The 15,542-nt window shown below is 42.2% G+C and overlaps 1 protein-coding gene across 20 annotated transcripts in view; it reads left to right on the top strand.

Moving 5' to 3' along the window:
* LOC116693150 (membrane-associated guanylate kinase, WW and PDZ domain-containing protein 1) overlaps positions 1-15,542 on the top strand; it is an 89,732-nt gene that overhangs the window by 62,009 nt on the left and 12,181 nt on the right. For all 20 annotated transcript variants that reach the window (XM_032521898.1, XM_032521883.1, XM_032521885.1 and 17 more), the window contains 4 exons: positions 330-941; positions 8,863-8,897; positions 11,618-11,873; positions 14,925-15,016. In XM_032521898.1, coding sequence (XP_032377789.1) covers positions 330-941; positions 8,863-8,897; positions 11,618-11,873; positions 14,925-15,016 — 995 coding nt within the window. The remainder of the gene's footprint in view (positions 1-329; positions 942-8,862; positions 8,898-11,617; positions 11,874-14,924; positions 15,017-15,542) is intronic.

Below are 15,542 nucleotides of genomic sequence, written 5' to 3'. Positions count from 1 at the left end.
TGTATCTGAGGAATTTCATGTTTACCAAAACCTGCAGGAGACACAAGATGAGATTTTCCTGGTTATAAACATGCATGTCGCTTACCAGCAATGTATATTTGTACTGGTTTGTCTTATGATAAAAATAACAATCGTATAGGAGTGCAATGCTAAATTGGTTGAGGGGGCACACACGGTACAACCATTAGGTTGCCTAATACATTCATTACACTGAATGTAATTTCCCACCAGCATTGTTTTGACTTGATATATGAGTTTAAAACCCCAGATAATAGCTGTTAATTTTGTAAATGATGACATCACTAACAGTGTAATTTCCCTTGGTGCAGGTGATGTGATAGTCAGTGTGAATGACACCATTGTGCTGGGCTACACCCACGCTCAGGTGGTGAAGATCTTCCAATCCATCCCCATCGGTTCCATGGTGGACCTGGCCTTATGCCGTGGCTACCCGCTGCCCTTTGACCCTGATGACCCAAACACCAGCCTGGTGACTTCAGTGGCGATCTTAGATAAGGAGCCTATCATCGTCAACGGACAGGAGGCGTTTGACTCGCCTTCCAACCAGGCTGGAGCCGTTAATGGCATGAGGGAGCTGCGGCCGCACAGCCCCTCAGCGGAGGTGGCGTCCAACGGCTCACACGGCTACTCCAGCGATGTGGTCACCCTGGCCTCATCCATAGCCACGCAGCCGGAGCTGATCACCATCCATATGGAGAAGGGCGACAAGGGATTTGGTTTCACAATTGCTGACAGCCTGACTGGAGGAGGGCAGAGGGTCAAGCAGATAGTGGACTATCCGCGCTGCCGTGGCCTGAAGGAGGGGGATATTCTGATGGAGGTCAACAAGAGAAATGTGCAAAATATGAGCCATAATCAGGTGGTGGACCTGCTGAGCAAATGTCCCAGAGGCAGTGAGGTCACAATGCTGGTGCAAAGAGGTATGTATTACATCTTAATGTCAGATATTCGGATAAATAGATGCAAGAACTGGTGCTTTGACGTGTAAGGATGTGCGATTAAGCACACAAAAGAATGTACTGCTGTCTACTGAACAGACAACTGAACAGACAACAGCTTTAATAGTTGGCATGTAAAGGGTGACATAATGAGAAGGCAGAGAGAAAAGTGAGGAAGAGAGTGGGTGGCAGGTTGAAAATGCTCGGATTGGATGGGATGAAACGAAGAGAGGAAAAGAGACGATGGGCTGAGTTAGCATGGCAGTCGAGGAGCAGATGACTGTGGGAAGGAGTGGGAGGCTAGGTAGATGGGAGGGGGGGTGGAAGAGCACATTAGGTCAGGGGCTTGTATACGTAATGAATACAGATGCTGCTGAATTGGACCTCAGAGACTTTGTCACTCTTTAGGTTGGTGCAAAGGAAATATCGTTGGATGTTGCCTAAAATTTGAAGGGTGTGACTGTTTATTTTCTGCTGTGGATGTGTTTTATTTAAAGCTGTACCTGGAATTAAGAAGATATGAGAGATCATAGTCTGTCATCATTAACGGAAAATTACTTTTTTATTACTTTCATTTCATTGATTTTGATTCAAAAATTGATTATTCAGTTGGCTTACATTCTGCTGCTATACTGCTATTTTAATGTTTGATAATTTAGTCACACTTTATTGTATTGTGTTTAAATGTGGAATTTTAATGCCGGTTGCTACTTTTTTTACGGGATTATCAGCCTTTTAACTGCCACGCTATGCTTTTGGCCTGGAATAACCCCGAGATAAATGTTTTTCTTTTTGAAATGTCAAAACAAAACAAATTGTTTGCCGGAGGGTAAACTATCCTCGCAGACACTGAATGAAACTGGAGGTCCAGTCCTTATTGTTGTTAAATTGCCGACCATGCTGGCTGACCCAGATCTCTATTAGTGGCAGGTTGGGATTTGCACCCCACATCATAAATGCCCTCTAATGAGTTGACCCTGTGCACCGCTGCTGGAATAACGCTGCGGTATTGTGTTAAATGTCAGCATCATTATGGGCCTATGTGAGTGGGTCTTGAAAGAGAGAGACTGATATGGATGCAGGGCAATATTCCTGCTACCAGAGCATAGAGAGAGTGTTTCAAAGAGAGCAAGAGCAGGGCCGAGAGGAAAGGAAATAAAGGAGAGGATGAGAGGGAAGGTGGCTACAGGCAGTCACTTGGGCAGGCATGGCGACAGCCAGCAGAGTGGATCATCTATGTTAGCTTTGACACCAGCCTGTCAGTATTATGAGCTCAGGTGAGAGGCCAGCTGATGAGGGGCAGAAACTGCACATGCACACGCAGCCAGGGTGTCAGTTTTTAGATTATCTATAGTTTCTTTCTCAATGGTTAGAGGTAGGACTGAGTATTGCTTAAAAGTTGAAATTCAAAACAATGTTACACATAGTAAAACGAGTTTTGTTGTATGTTCCTTACATATGTAAAATGTAAGATTTCTATAAAATAGTCAATTTTCTTATTTGATGGCCAATGAGAGCCTGCTGCAAAATTCTGACAGCGTCACAAATTTAGGACCAAATTCCCACAATGTGACTGATCCTACATTCCACGCCTACAAACCAAAAACTTGACACAGAACACACTGACCATAGCAACATTTTGTAAGCACTATTTTCACATAACATTTGTAAGATTGGGGGGGGGGGCATTCACAGACATAAACCAAAGAAAGTTCTTGGTACTGAAATAAGAAAAGTTTGCAGAGCTAAATTTTCCAAACATAAGAGCGGTGCAGATGGATGACGCAGGCTGATGGTGAGGCTCTGCTCCCAGTCAGACACAGATTGCAACAAAGATGTTACTAGACCCACCTTGTACGTTGTCAGCAATAAACTTCAGAAGAGACTTCTTTAGTTAATCAGGCAAAGGTGCCAAACACGTACTGGTTCCAGCCTCTCAAATGTGAGGATTTGCTTCTTTTCCTTTTTATGACATCATTGTGAATAGATTAATTTTGGGGTTTGGACTGTTGTTCACACTAATCAAGCAATTAGAAGACGTCCTCCTGGGTTCTGGGGAATTGAGGGCGTTTTCTAGACTGAACAATATATGTGACGATTCAAAATATACATCACAGATGAATCAACAATAGAAACAATCATTAGTTGCAGATGTACTCTATAATAACGGTTTTCGGGACTAAGGTGTGTGCTCAGCTTTCCGTCTAAGAATGATGTGGTAACCTTTCAAGTGATCGCTAGCAGCTAGCAAATAATCATTCACAAACAACAATTATGGGAGGAGCGGGGTAAGACAGATAAGAAGGGAGAGGAGAGGATGAGAAATAGGAAGGCCAGGGATCATGTTTTGAGAAAGTGGAGGAGGAGGATTAGAGGAGAGAGTGTGAGATTTGCTGAACAGCACAGGAAGTTCAGCGAGGGGAGCGTGTATGAGAGGATTGGTTTAGATAAGTGTACGTGGAGGAGAGGAGGAGGAACAAGGTGGACTTCAGCTGGAGGAGAAGAAGCCTTAATCTGTTTATCTGTGACTCATCAATCTGCGCCGTCTGACTCAGAGTCAGCAGAGTTTTTAAGACAGGCACAAGGTCAAACAAACATCACACAATGCTTTTCCACGGGGATACTTTTCTCTCAAATCGGGTTATTTTATGTTTCCAACAGAAATAGTTTTTACAGTTTTGTATATGATATTTAAGCAGTAGATTTAGTTGTGTCACAGAAGTTACATTTACAGTAATACTTATTTGAAGTCGCATTTCCTATTTATTTAATACTACACAAGTGCAGTCACCAGTTTATCCCAGGAGGCAACATTGCTTTGAACGGAACAGTGTCAGAATGGTTAGCTTGCGGCTAATCTCTGAAAGAAACACGGCGAGTTTAGAAGCTTCACAATTAAAATATTCAAATGTGTTCAGTCACAGAGCATTTGCAGATGCACAGGCTGTGGTGCATTTTGCCATTACCTTAATGCGCCGTGCGAAGGCAAAACAGTGCATCTGAAATGAACACATTTTAGTTTTCGGATTGTCCAATAAATGTTCTCTGATTTCAACTCTGTGGTTGTCAAACACCTAGAAGAGGGGAGAATGGCAACATGTACAGTGGTGCTCAAAAGTTTACATACACAGCTTAAGTTGACTAAAAAGAGGAATAAAAAATCATGTTTTGGAAATTTATTTAATACCTAAATTAAAAATGAGTAAATCCAACCTTTAAGGACACCAATTTTCTTTGTGAATGAATAACGTATTGTAAATAAATAAATGTTCTTATTTAAAATACAGGGGTCATAAGTTACATACCCCTATGTTAAATTCCCATAGAGGCAGGCAGATTTTATTATTAAAGGCCAGTTATTTCCTGATTCAGGTATTATGCATCCTGATAAGTTCCCTTGGCCTTTAGAATTAAAATAGCCCCACATCATCACATACTCTTCACCATGCTTAGAGATAGCATGGTTTTATTTCAGTTAGACTAATACCTGGTTTGATTTGCATTGAGAGATGATTTTATAGAAAGTATCCATGCCTATCTCTAAGCATGGTGAAGAGTATGTGAGGATTGGGCTATTTTAATTCTAAAGGCCAGGGAACTTTATCAGATGCATAATATCCTGAATCCAGGAAATAACTGGCCTTTAATAATAAAAATCTGCTGCCTCTATGGGAATTTAACATAGGGGTATGTATACTTATGACCCCTGTATTTTAAATAAGAACATTTATTTATTTACATACGTTATTCATTCACAAAGAAAATTGGTGTCCTTAAAGGTTGGATTTTACCTCATTTTTTAATTTAGGTATTAAAATAAATTTCCAAAACATGATTTTTTTATTCCTCTTTTTAGTCACTTAAGCATGTGTATGTAAACTTTGAGCACCACTGTAGTTAGTGCAATGGAAAACGACAAGAGGTAGAATAGGCTGTGGTAATAAATGAAGGAGCCGCTAAAGGACTCTGTGGTGACAGCTGTTAAAAAGAAAAAAATAACTTGTCTACAAGCCAGATGTGATCTTCAAGTTCAAAATTTATTGTCATATGCACTTTAGTACAAGTACCACAGCAATGAAATACAGTATGCCCTATTGCACTCTCTCAGCACCAGTCAACAGTAACAATCAATAACAATAATATAGTCTTCAAAGTTGACAATCGTGTTTTTTTTAGACTTTAATGTCCACATCGAATAACACTGCAAATATTCTGCAAGGTCTCAGATTTGGAAATATATATTTATTAAAATATTAATTTGTATGTGCAAATATTTACCTGTTTTAAACATCTATCTTTACCTAACGCTTTTCATTTCTGGGATATTTTTTAATCTTTCAATATGACTAATATTATGTAATAATAATTTGTATTCATTTTAAAGATAACATCTGGCGTTTTCACACACACAATCGTCTCCTGTACAGGAGGCCAGGCCAGCTAGAACTCCTCCATCTTGTCTTCCCACTGCTGTTGCCATGACAATCGTGCACAGCGCTCCTGTCCCCTGAGAGAAAGAAGAGAGAAAATGAGAAGACTGAGAGAGAGGGGATACAAAAATGTAGAGGAAATGAAGGTAGAGGAATGGAATAGGATGATAACCAGGAAGAGCGAGACAATATCATTTAGAGTTGATGAAGAGAAGGGACTATCGGATAATGGGACAATTAGAGCAAGGACAAACATTTAAAGGTTTGTCTTAATAAAAGAGAACATGACTCATGTTGTACACCTTCTAACAATGCATATAGCAAACCTGGAGGAAGGAGCATTTACTCGTTCTGTGTGGGCTCTATAGATTCACCAAGGCCACAGCTCCACCAGCATACTGAAACACAGGGTCATTCACCGTGCTGCAGATTCAGTTTGAAAAGCTCCAGCTTTTTTCAGTGATTTTGCTTCAGGATGAAAGAATAATGTGCATGCACTCACACATTTGTAGCCACCTAATGCAGAAACACATTTTCCAGCGTTTTCCAGAACTTGTGCTCTGTCGTTGCTGCTGTGTGATTTCTCAACTCTATCTATGTGACAAGTTATTGTGATGGGACAGAGGGCAAGGACATTTTAAAGGCCAATTTAATAGATACAAAGGTATGACCAACTCCTTTATCACCAGTATCAGAATCAGAAATCAGAATCAGAAATACATTATTGATCCCCAAAGGGAAATTCTGTAAATTGCACTTGTACACACACATTATACAACCTATTGAGCAGAAACACTACTTGGCATGCATTCATATTGCTATTTTGATAATATGAACTTGTCTTTGAGGCTCTACATCTGTGCCTTCTTCCTTTTAGTGCTGTTCAATAATTTCCTTGATTAGCATATTTCTTTGTTACTCTGCTAGTTACTATGGACTTACTTCACTGTCTACTGTAAAAGAAGTAAAGGAAGCAACCTCCTCCACACTGATGCTAAGAGCCAGTTTAGGTCACCAAACAACTGACGGCACTCCCTTTCACCTCCAATTTGTTTACTTCCTCTCTCATTTGAATTTAAATGGTCACAGTCTTAGTCAGTCTGGTTGAAGGTTTCCTCAGTAATAATAAAATCAGGCCTTTTAAGCTGATGTTGAATCCTTAGTGATCAAGTCTTTTAAATGGAGAAGCGTTCTGTTGTGGGGTGTTGAGCAAAGCTTTACTGTCATTCAGCAGCTTCAACAGGGTAAAAAATATCAGGACAATGGCCTCGGTGCATAATGTAAATTCATTCATGCGGTTTGTGCTCTTTGCATAAATAAATGCTCACCTCCTTCCGTACCTGCCCGTGCTGATATTACATATGTATAGCATGCATGCATTCATGGATGCTTAGTTGCGTGTGTGCAGGAACATGCAATTCCCAAATTTCTTTCGAGCTTCAGCTGCTCATAAATGTTACATTGAGCCAGATTCGATGAAGTCTGAATTACACATATGCATCAACATCACAAAGCCAGAGAAAGTTAAGCAGATTAAAAAACTGCATCATGCATGAAGATGCATGCACACCGTGCAGCATGTAAATCAGCTGCTCCAGCTGACACAGCTAAAACGGATAAATGTAGAGTCGGGGTCAAGTTACGTCCGTTCCTCAAATCTTTATTCCCCTTAAGTTCCATGCCCAAATTTACTAACCATATGGCCATAGTTAAATTAAATTTCTAAATGCTTGGTGCTAATTATGTTGACCTTGTTGCCAGTTTGTAAGATTTTCAGAGGTTGTTTCAAAGTAAAAGGGTTTTTTATTGACCTCCCACACTGTATTTGAGGGCTCCTGGGTCATATAAGCTGCTGTTGAAATGGAAAACACTCATTACCTTATGATGTGTGTCCTTCCTGGGCCAGACACACACACACACACACACACACACACACACACACACACACAGACGAAAATATTCATCAACACGTCAGCAGCTGGGATGTTCTACTTACTCCAGTAACTGGCATCCCAATCTGGGGGAGGGAGGGAAAAGAAGGGGGATAAATTATGAATTGTGTAGAGAGAGGGGCTTTGCAGCAACAGAGAGTTTTAACATTTAATGTTTTTTTGCCAATGCAGCAGAAAGAGCCTAAGATGGATGCTAGCATGTTGTTGCGTGTTGCTAATGTCGTCAATACTTCCAGTAGGTTTTTCTCTGTGCGTGCTCGATATCAAATGTTGCAGAAAAGAACTATTTTTTAAGTAGCAATGCAAGAGAGTGAATGGATCAAACGTCTGATATTAATGTGGTGTGCTGCTCACACCTCTTATTTATATAAAAAAAAAAAAAAAAAAAAAGATAGACTGCTGGCAATGCATACAGAACTAGTTGATTGCCTTGGCAACAGCAACTTTTTTGTCACAATGTTGTTCTTGCATTCATTTGTCTATTTTTGTCTCAATATGCTTTGCTGTAGTAAGTGGCAGGAAAAGTAGCATCGGGAGGGGAAACAAGTGTTTTTTGGAAAGCGAGTGTGTGGGGTAAACAATTTGAATGGGTTTGTGTTAATATGTTTCAGGTAGAGGAACCTTATGTTTAATGAACTGCTGGGCTGTGATAGATGTGAGAATAAAGCACTTTAAGTGGGAATGTAGATGATTCCCTACACTGCTATGCTGTGAATCCTCTCCCCTGACAACTGGCTCTAAGTATTAATATTTAATTAGCACAAATGAGATTGATCTTCTTGGTGACTCTACAGTATGTTAACTGGTATATAAGAGGGAAAGAGAGATAGAGACAGACAGACAGACAGAGGGAGACGGTGCACGGAAGAAGAGGAGGAGGAGAGAAGAGGGGAAAAAAGAGACACAGAGAGAAGATCAGCTTTTCAACGTAAGCTTTGAGCAAAGCAGAGGAGTGGAGAGGAGAGGATACAGCTCTGTAGTTACTCTGAATATGTGCAAAGTGAGGTAGGAGCTCAAGCTTTCCTTTGATATGACACACAAGCTGCTGAGCTCCTTCTCAGTGGGTTATAGTTGAGATTCTGCTGGAGAGCTTGTTTTGGAGACAGCTGAGAAGTAGACTTGAGGTGTGTGTGTGTGTGTTTGTGTGGGGGGGACCTGTAGCTTTGACCAGCAGTCCAGGTTGCTGCTGCAACATAAGTCAGCCTGTCTAATGCAGATAGATCAGTTGCTCCTCTCCTAATAGCACGGGTGTGTGCGCTGAGTGGAGCAGGATACAGTACAGGGGGAGGAGATCACTTAGATTAGCGAGCAGCCTAGCGCAGTGTGTTGCTCAGAGAGAGAAAGCAACAGAGAGGAGGAAGAGGAGAAGGAGGAAAGCAAGCTGGGCTAGTTGCGCTCTGCAGCAGGAACCGGGGACCAGGGTCCAACCGTTTGTCCTGAGGAGTTTTTGATTAGAGGGGACAAGGGAAGAGCACCCCAGGTCATTAATGCTCTCTCTGTCTCTCTGCCGATGCTTTGCAGGAGTGGTGCCAGCCAAGAGGAGTCCAAAGCTGGTGGTGAGTACTATAATCTTCAGCTCTTTTGTGTGTGTGTGTGTGTGTGTGTGTGTGTGTGTGTGTGTGTGTGTGTGTGTTGTGTGTGTGTGTGTGTGTGTGTGTGTGTGTGTGTGTGTGTGGTGTGTGTGTCAGCTCTATTGAATGGAAGATGTGCTATTTAAAGAACAAAAAAAACATGATTTGATATGTAACTCTTGCTCTACTGTTCTGCATCCAGAGATGCCACCATTCCTCTTTACTTCTTTATTCTGTCTGTCACTTTGTCTTCTTTCTTTTGTTTCCCTCCTCTCTTTTTTGCCTCTGGGTTGTCATTTCTCTTTGTTTTATACCCTCTCCCTTTCTCTCTACATCCTTCCACTCCTGCCACGCTGCCATCCTGTGACTGATTAAGCATAGCCTCGGCAGAACAATGTAACAGTGGCCAGCTGTTAGGGAGGGCAGTCAGCCACAGCGGAGGGAAGATGGGTGAGAGGCATGAAGCACAGATAGGGGGGGAAAAGGAGGGTGGATGAGGGAGGGGAAGACCAGTGGGGAGAGGGTTTTTCCCACAACAGTGAATCACTATGATAGCCCACAGATACAGAGAGCACACTAAGGTTAACATACAGGGAGAAGGGGGCAATGACTACAGAGTAAGCTGAAAGCAAAGCAGAGGAAGATTGGGGAAGCTGGAGGAGAGATTGCAACAGATTGCAATGTGACTCGTAGTTGTGACAGATAAGAGAGGACGGGGAGGTAGAAAGAGGCAGAGGGACCAGTTCTGTGTGCAGCTCGAGGGTCTCTTAAGGGACAGTGCAGTTATTCAGGAGTTTAAAGAGCGAACGCCTCCTCATTTTTACGACTCATCTCAACCTGATGAAAAAATCAATACAAACTCAGAATAGACGCTGGTGCAGCTTTAAATTACTTGCACCCTAATTCACCCCTGGAGAGCCACAGAGTTATAGTAGAAGGACGTTTCCCCTAGACAGGCTCATCCAAGGTCAGGGATGGGTACAATTTCCACAACTTGAATGGAAGAAAACCTTGCACAGTGTCTCTTGATTGGCATGAAAAGCCCCTCAGCTGGCTGGCTGGATATTAGCATTAGGGTTAGTTTGAAATGGTATCAGTCAGGGCTGTGGGTGTTACCTATTCAGGTCACGAAGGATGGAGGGGAGGGGGGGGGCTGTAAGGGGGTCGAGTGAGACCAATAGTGAAACTGCCTCCACTGTCACTTTGGATTAGCTTTCCACGAAGAAAAAAGGCAGTTTTCCCCTCCCCGTGTTATGTCAGTGAAATGTCACGCTGCATGCGGTTTCGTGTCAGCCTAGAACAACCATTTTGCCTCCAGTTCAAACTCTGAATAAATTCTCACAGTAAACTCCCATATGCAAGATAGACTCTGCTGTCTCAACCCATTACGGAAGTCTCCATCGTAATGACAAGTCAATTGTGAATGGCTGTTGTCCTCATTAAGAAGCATTACTGGAATATTTGACCCTTCTTCCCGTACAGTGTGATGAGTGATAGACTGTGCGATGACTTCCCTACCATTCCATGCATGAGTTTATTATTCATGCCAGGTCAAAAACGATTCAGTTATCATATTGGCGCCTTTCAGTAATTGCATTTTCTCTGTAAGGCTCATTTTTCATAAAGCTGTGAAGTCTTGTAATGTGCCTCTGCAAGTAATAACGTGGTAATATGTACATTATCTGGACGCAGAATCAGAATACAAAGAAAACAGAAAATGATAAGGAAAGAACAGTGTGCATAGCAGCACAGTAACAGACTGTAAAAACAAAATCATGGTTCTCTATATGTTCTCTATCCAGGTGTTTGGACCAGAAACTGCCCTGTGTTAAAACGCAAGAGGCTTTGTTGGTAGGGGTGTGTTACTTTGTGACACAATGAAAAATGAATAAGAAAGTCCAATTTCAGAATGACATCTGTCAGTTTGAAGGCTTATCAGATGCCAAACACTTTACAATAGCTTTCAGTACAGGATTTTACACTTTTTTTGCTGGTCAACCCTGGTTTTGTTTACTGGAGCCCTGTGTTGCCTGACTGAGGCTGCATTTTTACACACAGCCAATGTCGGTCAGAATGCAGCCCATTACGCAAGATTAACACTAAATATAACAAGAGTTAAACCGGTTTTATTTCACTGTTAAAACAGACAAAACAGGCAAGCTATTTCCCTTAACTGAGTAGCAACAAAATACTCACAAAACTCATCTCCTAACCACCAGGATTCCTACCTACTGTTGAGATTCTACTATTTGCTCTCATGCCAGATTTGACACGTTCCTGTTTGAATCGAGACCAACCTTGATTCTATGCATATGTTTCCATGCTCAGGCCTTTTTGTAATAAACAAAGAATCACAGTTTTCATGAAAGGCAATATCTCTGTTCATTGAAATTCCCTCACATTTCAATCTCACTTTGCCTCGCAACCATGGAAACCAAGTCATTTCTCCTCACTTCAGCAGCAGTTTTAAGTGAGAGATATTCTACTGTAATGTCTGAAAAAGATGACCTTGTATGCTTTTTCTTTCACTTTGTCCTCCCATCACCACTTTTCGCACTCATCTCTTTCCCCCTATCTCCGCCCTTATCACTGACTCACTTATCTCTCTCTGCCCTCTACCTCCATCTTCTGCCTATATCCACCCCCATCCCTTACACACATATGTCTCTCTCAACTCTGTCTCACTGTTCTTTTTGTCCACCCAGCACCAGTTAGAGAGAAAAGACAGCCAGAACAGCTCCCAGCACAGTGTGTGCAGCCATCGCAGCACCCACACTGATTCTCCCAGCCACCCACCCTCTGCCATGCCCAGTGAGGCTGTGGCTCCCACTCCTGCTGCCCCCACCCAGCCTCTGCCAGGCCTGCCCCCTCAGGACCCTGCAGATGGCACCCTCACCCTCCAGAAGAAGCCAGACCCCTTTAAGATCTGGGCACAGTCCAGAAGCATGTACGAGAGCCGACGTGAGTAAAATCCAGTTCTAACTTATTTTAGGAATTTGAATGGTGTGCTGACTTTAGAGTGTAAGCGCTTAGTGAGGTTTGTGCTCTAGCGGCATTACACATCTTTTTATAAGTGTTAATATGGCCAGAGATGATCTGGAATTTGATGGCTTTGATTCAAGATAAATGCTAAAAACAATATTCCACAATACCCTAATGTAGAATAAAATGTGTAAGGATCTGTGGTTATTATCACAAATTTGTGTAGATAATTGGATGTATGTGATGATTTAAAGGAATTAAACTAAAATTTTAAGCTTGTTAATAATGTATATTATTTGACCAAAGAAGTTGTATTCTATACAAGTTAGCATTGCGTTAGCCGATTCTGTGTAGTTTATTTATTAAATCCTGCTAGATTTGAACTTTTAACGCACTTACAGACTACTGCTTAAATCTTGGGTATTTTCCTTAGCTTTCCTAGTGCACTTTTTTAAATTTTTTATTCTATCTTATATGGTTATTTCTTCTGCTTTTCTATTTTTCTGTTGAGTTTAGTGCAACATACTGTATGATTTTGGAATTAGACATAGAGGTCAGAAAGAATTTACTGCTATAATGCCCACTGATTGGATAATTAGACCCTTTTGATAAAGTGAAAATACATCACTCTTAGAGTGTGTCTGTTAAAACCCTTTTTGTGTTTGCCAAACAATTGTGTGCTTACTGAGTCACAACTGATCCTGTGACAAAAGGTGCCTCCAAGACACACAAGAGTGTGTGTGTGTGTCTGTGTTAGAGTGTGTTAGTTGTACGTACACTATTCTTGCCTTCCTCTCAACTGCAATACAAAACAACAAAAAATAGCATGTGTGTTTCACATCACCCAGTGAAGGGAAAAGACCAAGACACGCAACCTTTTAAACCACGCTTAAAAACTGACCACATTTACATAATCAGCAGCCAAACAGCCTGTCCCACACTCTGTTTTTCCTGTTTTACTCTGGAAAAACAGAGCATCTGAAATCTAAAACTAGAACACCAGAAAGTAGGCTGCCTTTCTGTAAAGGCCCTGACACACTCACCCGATAATCGGTCTTTGGACAGTCTGGCGAGGTCGCTGACTCGAGTTTGTTTGGTGTGTTCCGAACCGTCGTCCGTTGGAGGGGCTTTCATTTTGGCCGACCTGACATGCTCAGTCGAAAGGCAGGCACTGCCGGCAGTCAGACTCAGATGACCAATCGGATTGGTGGAGTGCTAACCCGGAAATGTCAAGTAGGATGAATGTGACTAGATTCTCTCAATCTTTTAAAGTGACCTTTGTCGATCTGAAATGAAGACAGATTCAGCAACTGCATGGCCTATTTCTCGCTTAAAATGTTTTCAGAAACACGTTTCGTGAACTACTTCAGTAAAATATGAGATTGTATTCTGAAAAAGCCGCCATGATAGTCTGGCTTTGAATTATCCAGAGAAACCAGACCCACGTGATGCGTACGTCCAATCAGCTGCCGTCGGCAGTCGGCATTGCTTTGGTGCGTTCCGAGGCACTTTTTTGGACCAACTCGGGGAGGCAGTAAGTCCGACCACCTTTTCTGCCAACTGTTGGCCGTCTGGTTGGTGTGTCAGGGCCATGAGACTCCTCAATATCATTTGTAGTCATGGCATATTTTTGCATTATTCATAGGGAAACACTGTATTGGCTGTCAAACTACTTATTTTCTGTTTCTGACAGAAGAGCCTGTGAAAAAGGGGAAGGATCTTCCAAAATAATGTTTTTACTTGACTGCTCCGGCTGAATCACATCTTTCAGACCTCCTATACTTGCAACAGTGGTGATTTTAAAGGGACAATAGGTCTGTATTTGCTGTGAAATACATCTCTGTGTTGATAAAAAGAAAAAAGATTGCTTTGATTGTAGATGGTGATATATCTATGGCAGGTCTGCTGTGTTAGCTTGTCCCACATTGGGATTGTTTCCAGCCACACATGCGCTTGCCGTGTATTGCAGAGTTGGTTAACAATCATGGCTGCCTGTAGAATCTAGGACTGCTGCTGATTAAATATTAACTGGGCCCGGAGAGGGCTGCTTTAAGCTGCGGCTGATTGGTATATCAGTTTGATAACCCCTGAAGGAGCTGCAGCCCCTTTTTGAGTCGGCGAGGGAGGAGAGGGAAGACACAATGAAACAAGAAAGAGAGAAGACAATGAATGACAAAGAGGCCCAGATTCTGTGTCTGCATTTTCATATGTTTGAAATGTGCATGCTGCCAAATAAAAGTGCACACTGATGCATTTGTAAGTAGGTGATTCAGTGCGTCCATTGAGTGCCATAGAAATGCATAATTTCAGTGGCATGACACTGAAATTGTGTGTGACTGAAAAGTGAGCTTTTGGGAATTTAACTTCCCTGGATGCTTGATGTCACCGGTCGCTTGATGTGGCACACAGACACAGGTCAGAGGAGGGTTAGTTAAAAGTCAAAGCACAGTAGTGAAAGTCACACCAGGTTATCAGGGAAAGTAAGAAGCTTAAGCTAATGGGGTCACTACTGGTCTTTTGTGGCAGCCGTGTAGACAGGAGGTGGTGCAAGAAGAAACGGCCTGTTCCTCCTGTGCACACTGGCCCTATGGGTTGAACAGACTGACACCAAATTGTCTGTGTCCTCATCTACAGTCTGCTCTGTCCATGGCGAGATGCAAATGAGTGTGCTTGCGTGCGAGCGTGTGTTGGAAAGCAGGAGAGAAAAAGGCGAATGTGAAGCTACAAATCCATGTGTGTAAGACAACTTCAGCTATAAATGGGGACGAATTTTCTATGTTTGTTTGTGGTCTACACGTGAGAACAAGGAGCCAATCTATTCACGGAGGCAGTGCTGAGGCAAAGGAAGGAGGAGCTGTTGATTCTGTCTGTGATAATGAGACAAAACGTGTTGATTTCAAGCAACAAGCATTCAGCGATTAGCCTACATAGATGGTTATCAGTCAACGCTGAGTGGAGCCTGCGGGTCTTTGGCAGATTTGGTGGTCGATCTCCATGGAGTCCCCTTACTGTTTCTCTTGTGTATTTTAGTGCCAGATTGCCAGGAGCAGGACATTTTCCTTTGGCGAAAGGACACAGGCTTCGGCTTCCGTATCCTGGGAGGAAATGAGCCCGGGGAGCCTGTAAGTATCCCTCTATCTTCACATCAATAGTTTATCACAATAGCTGATGAATTTTAAGATAAAAATGTACATACTCATACACCCCATCCATATTATTTCTTATGATTTAAAATATCCTGTCCTTTTTCTTAGTACGCTTCCCAGTTCTATAAGAGGTTCTTTGCTTCGTTAGTTTTCTCTTTCTTTTTCTTCCTACTTCTGTGAGTGGCCTGCCTTTTAGCAGAGTAGCAGAAAGTCCTATCAGTCTGTCAAACTGAAGCTGTTGCTCTCTGGAGGATCATAAAGACAGCTTGTTAAGAGAACGCAAGGCCTTACCCACAATCCCTCTGGTTGTGCGCCATATATTTGTCTTAAAAGGAGGGAGCAAGAGGAAGAGTTGAAGGCAGATATTGAGGAATAGAAGGAAAAAATTGCAGCAGGCTTCAGTTGTACCCCACAGGAGTTGATAGCTGTAGTTTGTGCCAAAAGGTGTTGCGTGGTAGTTGTGCGCTTGTTTCTGTCAGAGCGTTGTGTACATGCCCACACA

Source organism: Etheostoma spectabile, chromosome 7, assembly GCF_008692095.1.
Source record: "Etheostoma spectabile isolate EspeVRDwgs_2016 chromosome 7, UIUC_Espe_1.0, whole genome shotgun sequence".
NCBI classification, from domain to species: Eukaryota; Metazoa; Chordata; class Actinopteri; order Perciformes; family Percidae; genus Etheostoma; species Etheostoma spectabile.
The sequence above is the reverse complement of the archived record's forward strand: the minus strand, read 5'-3'. Positions and strand labels throughout refer to the sequence as shown.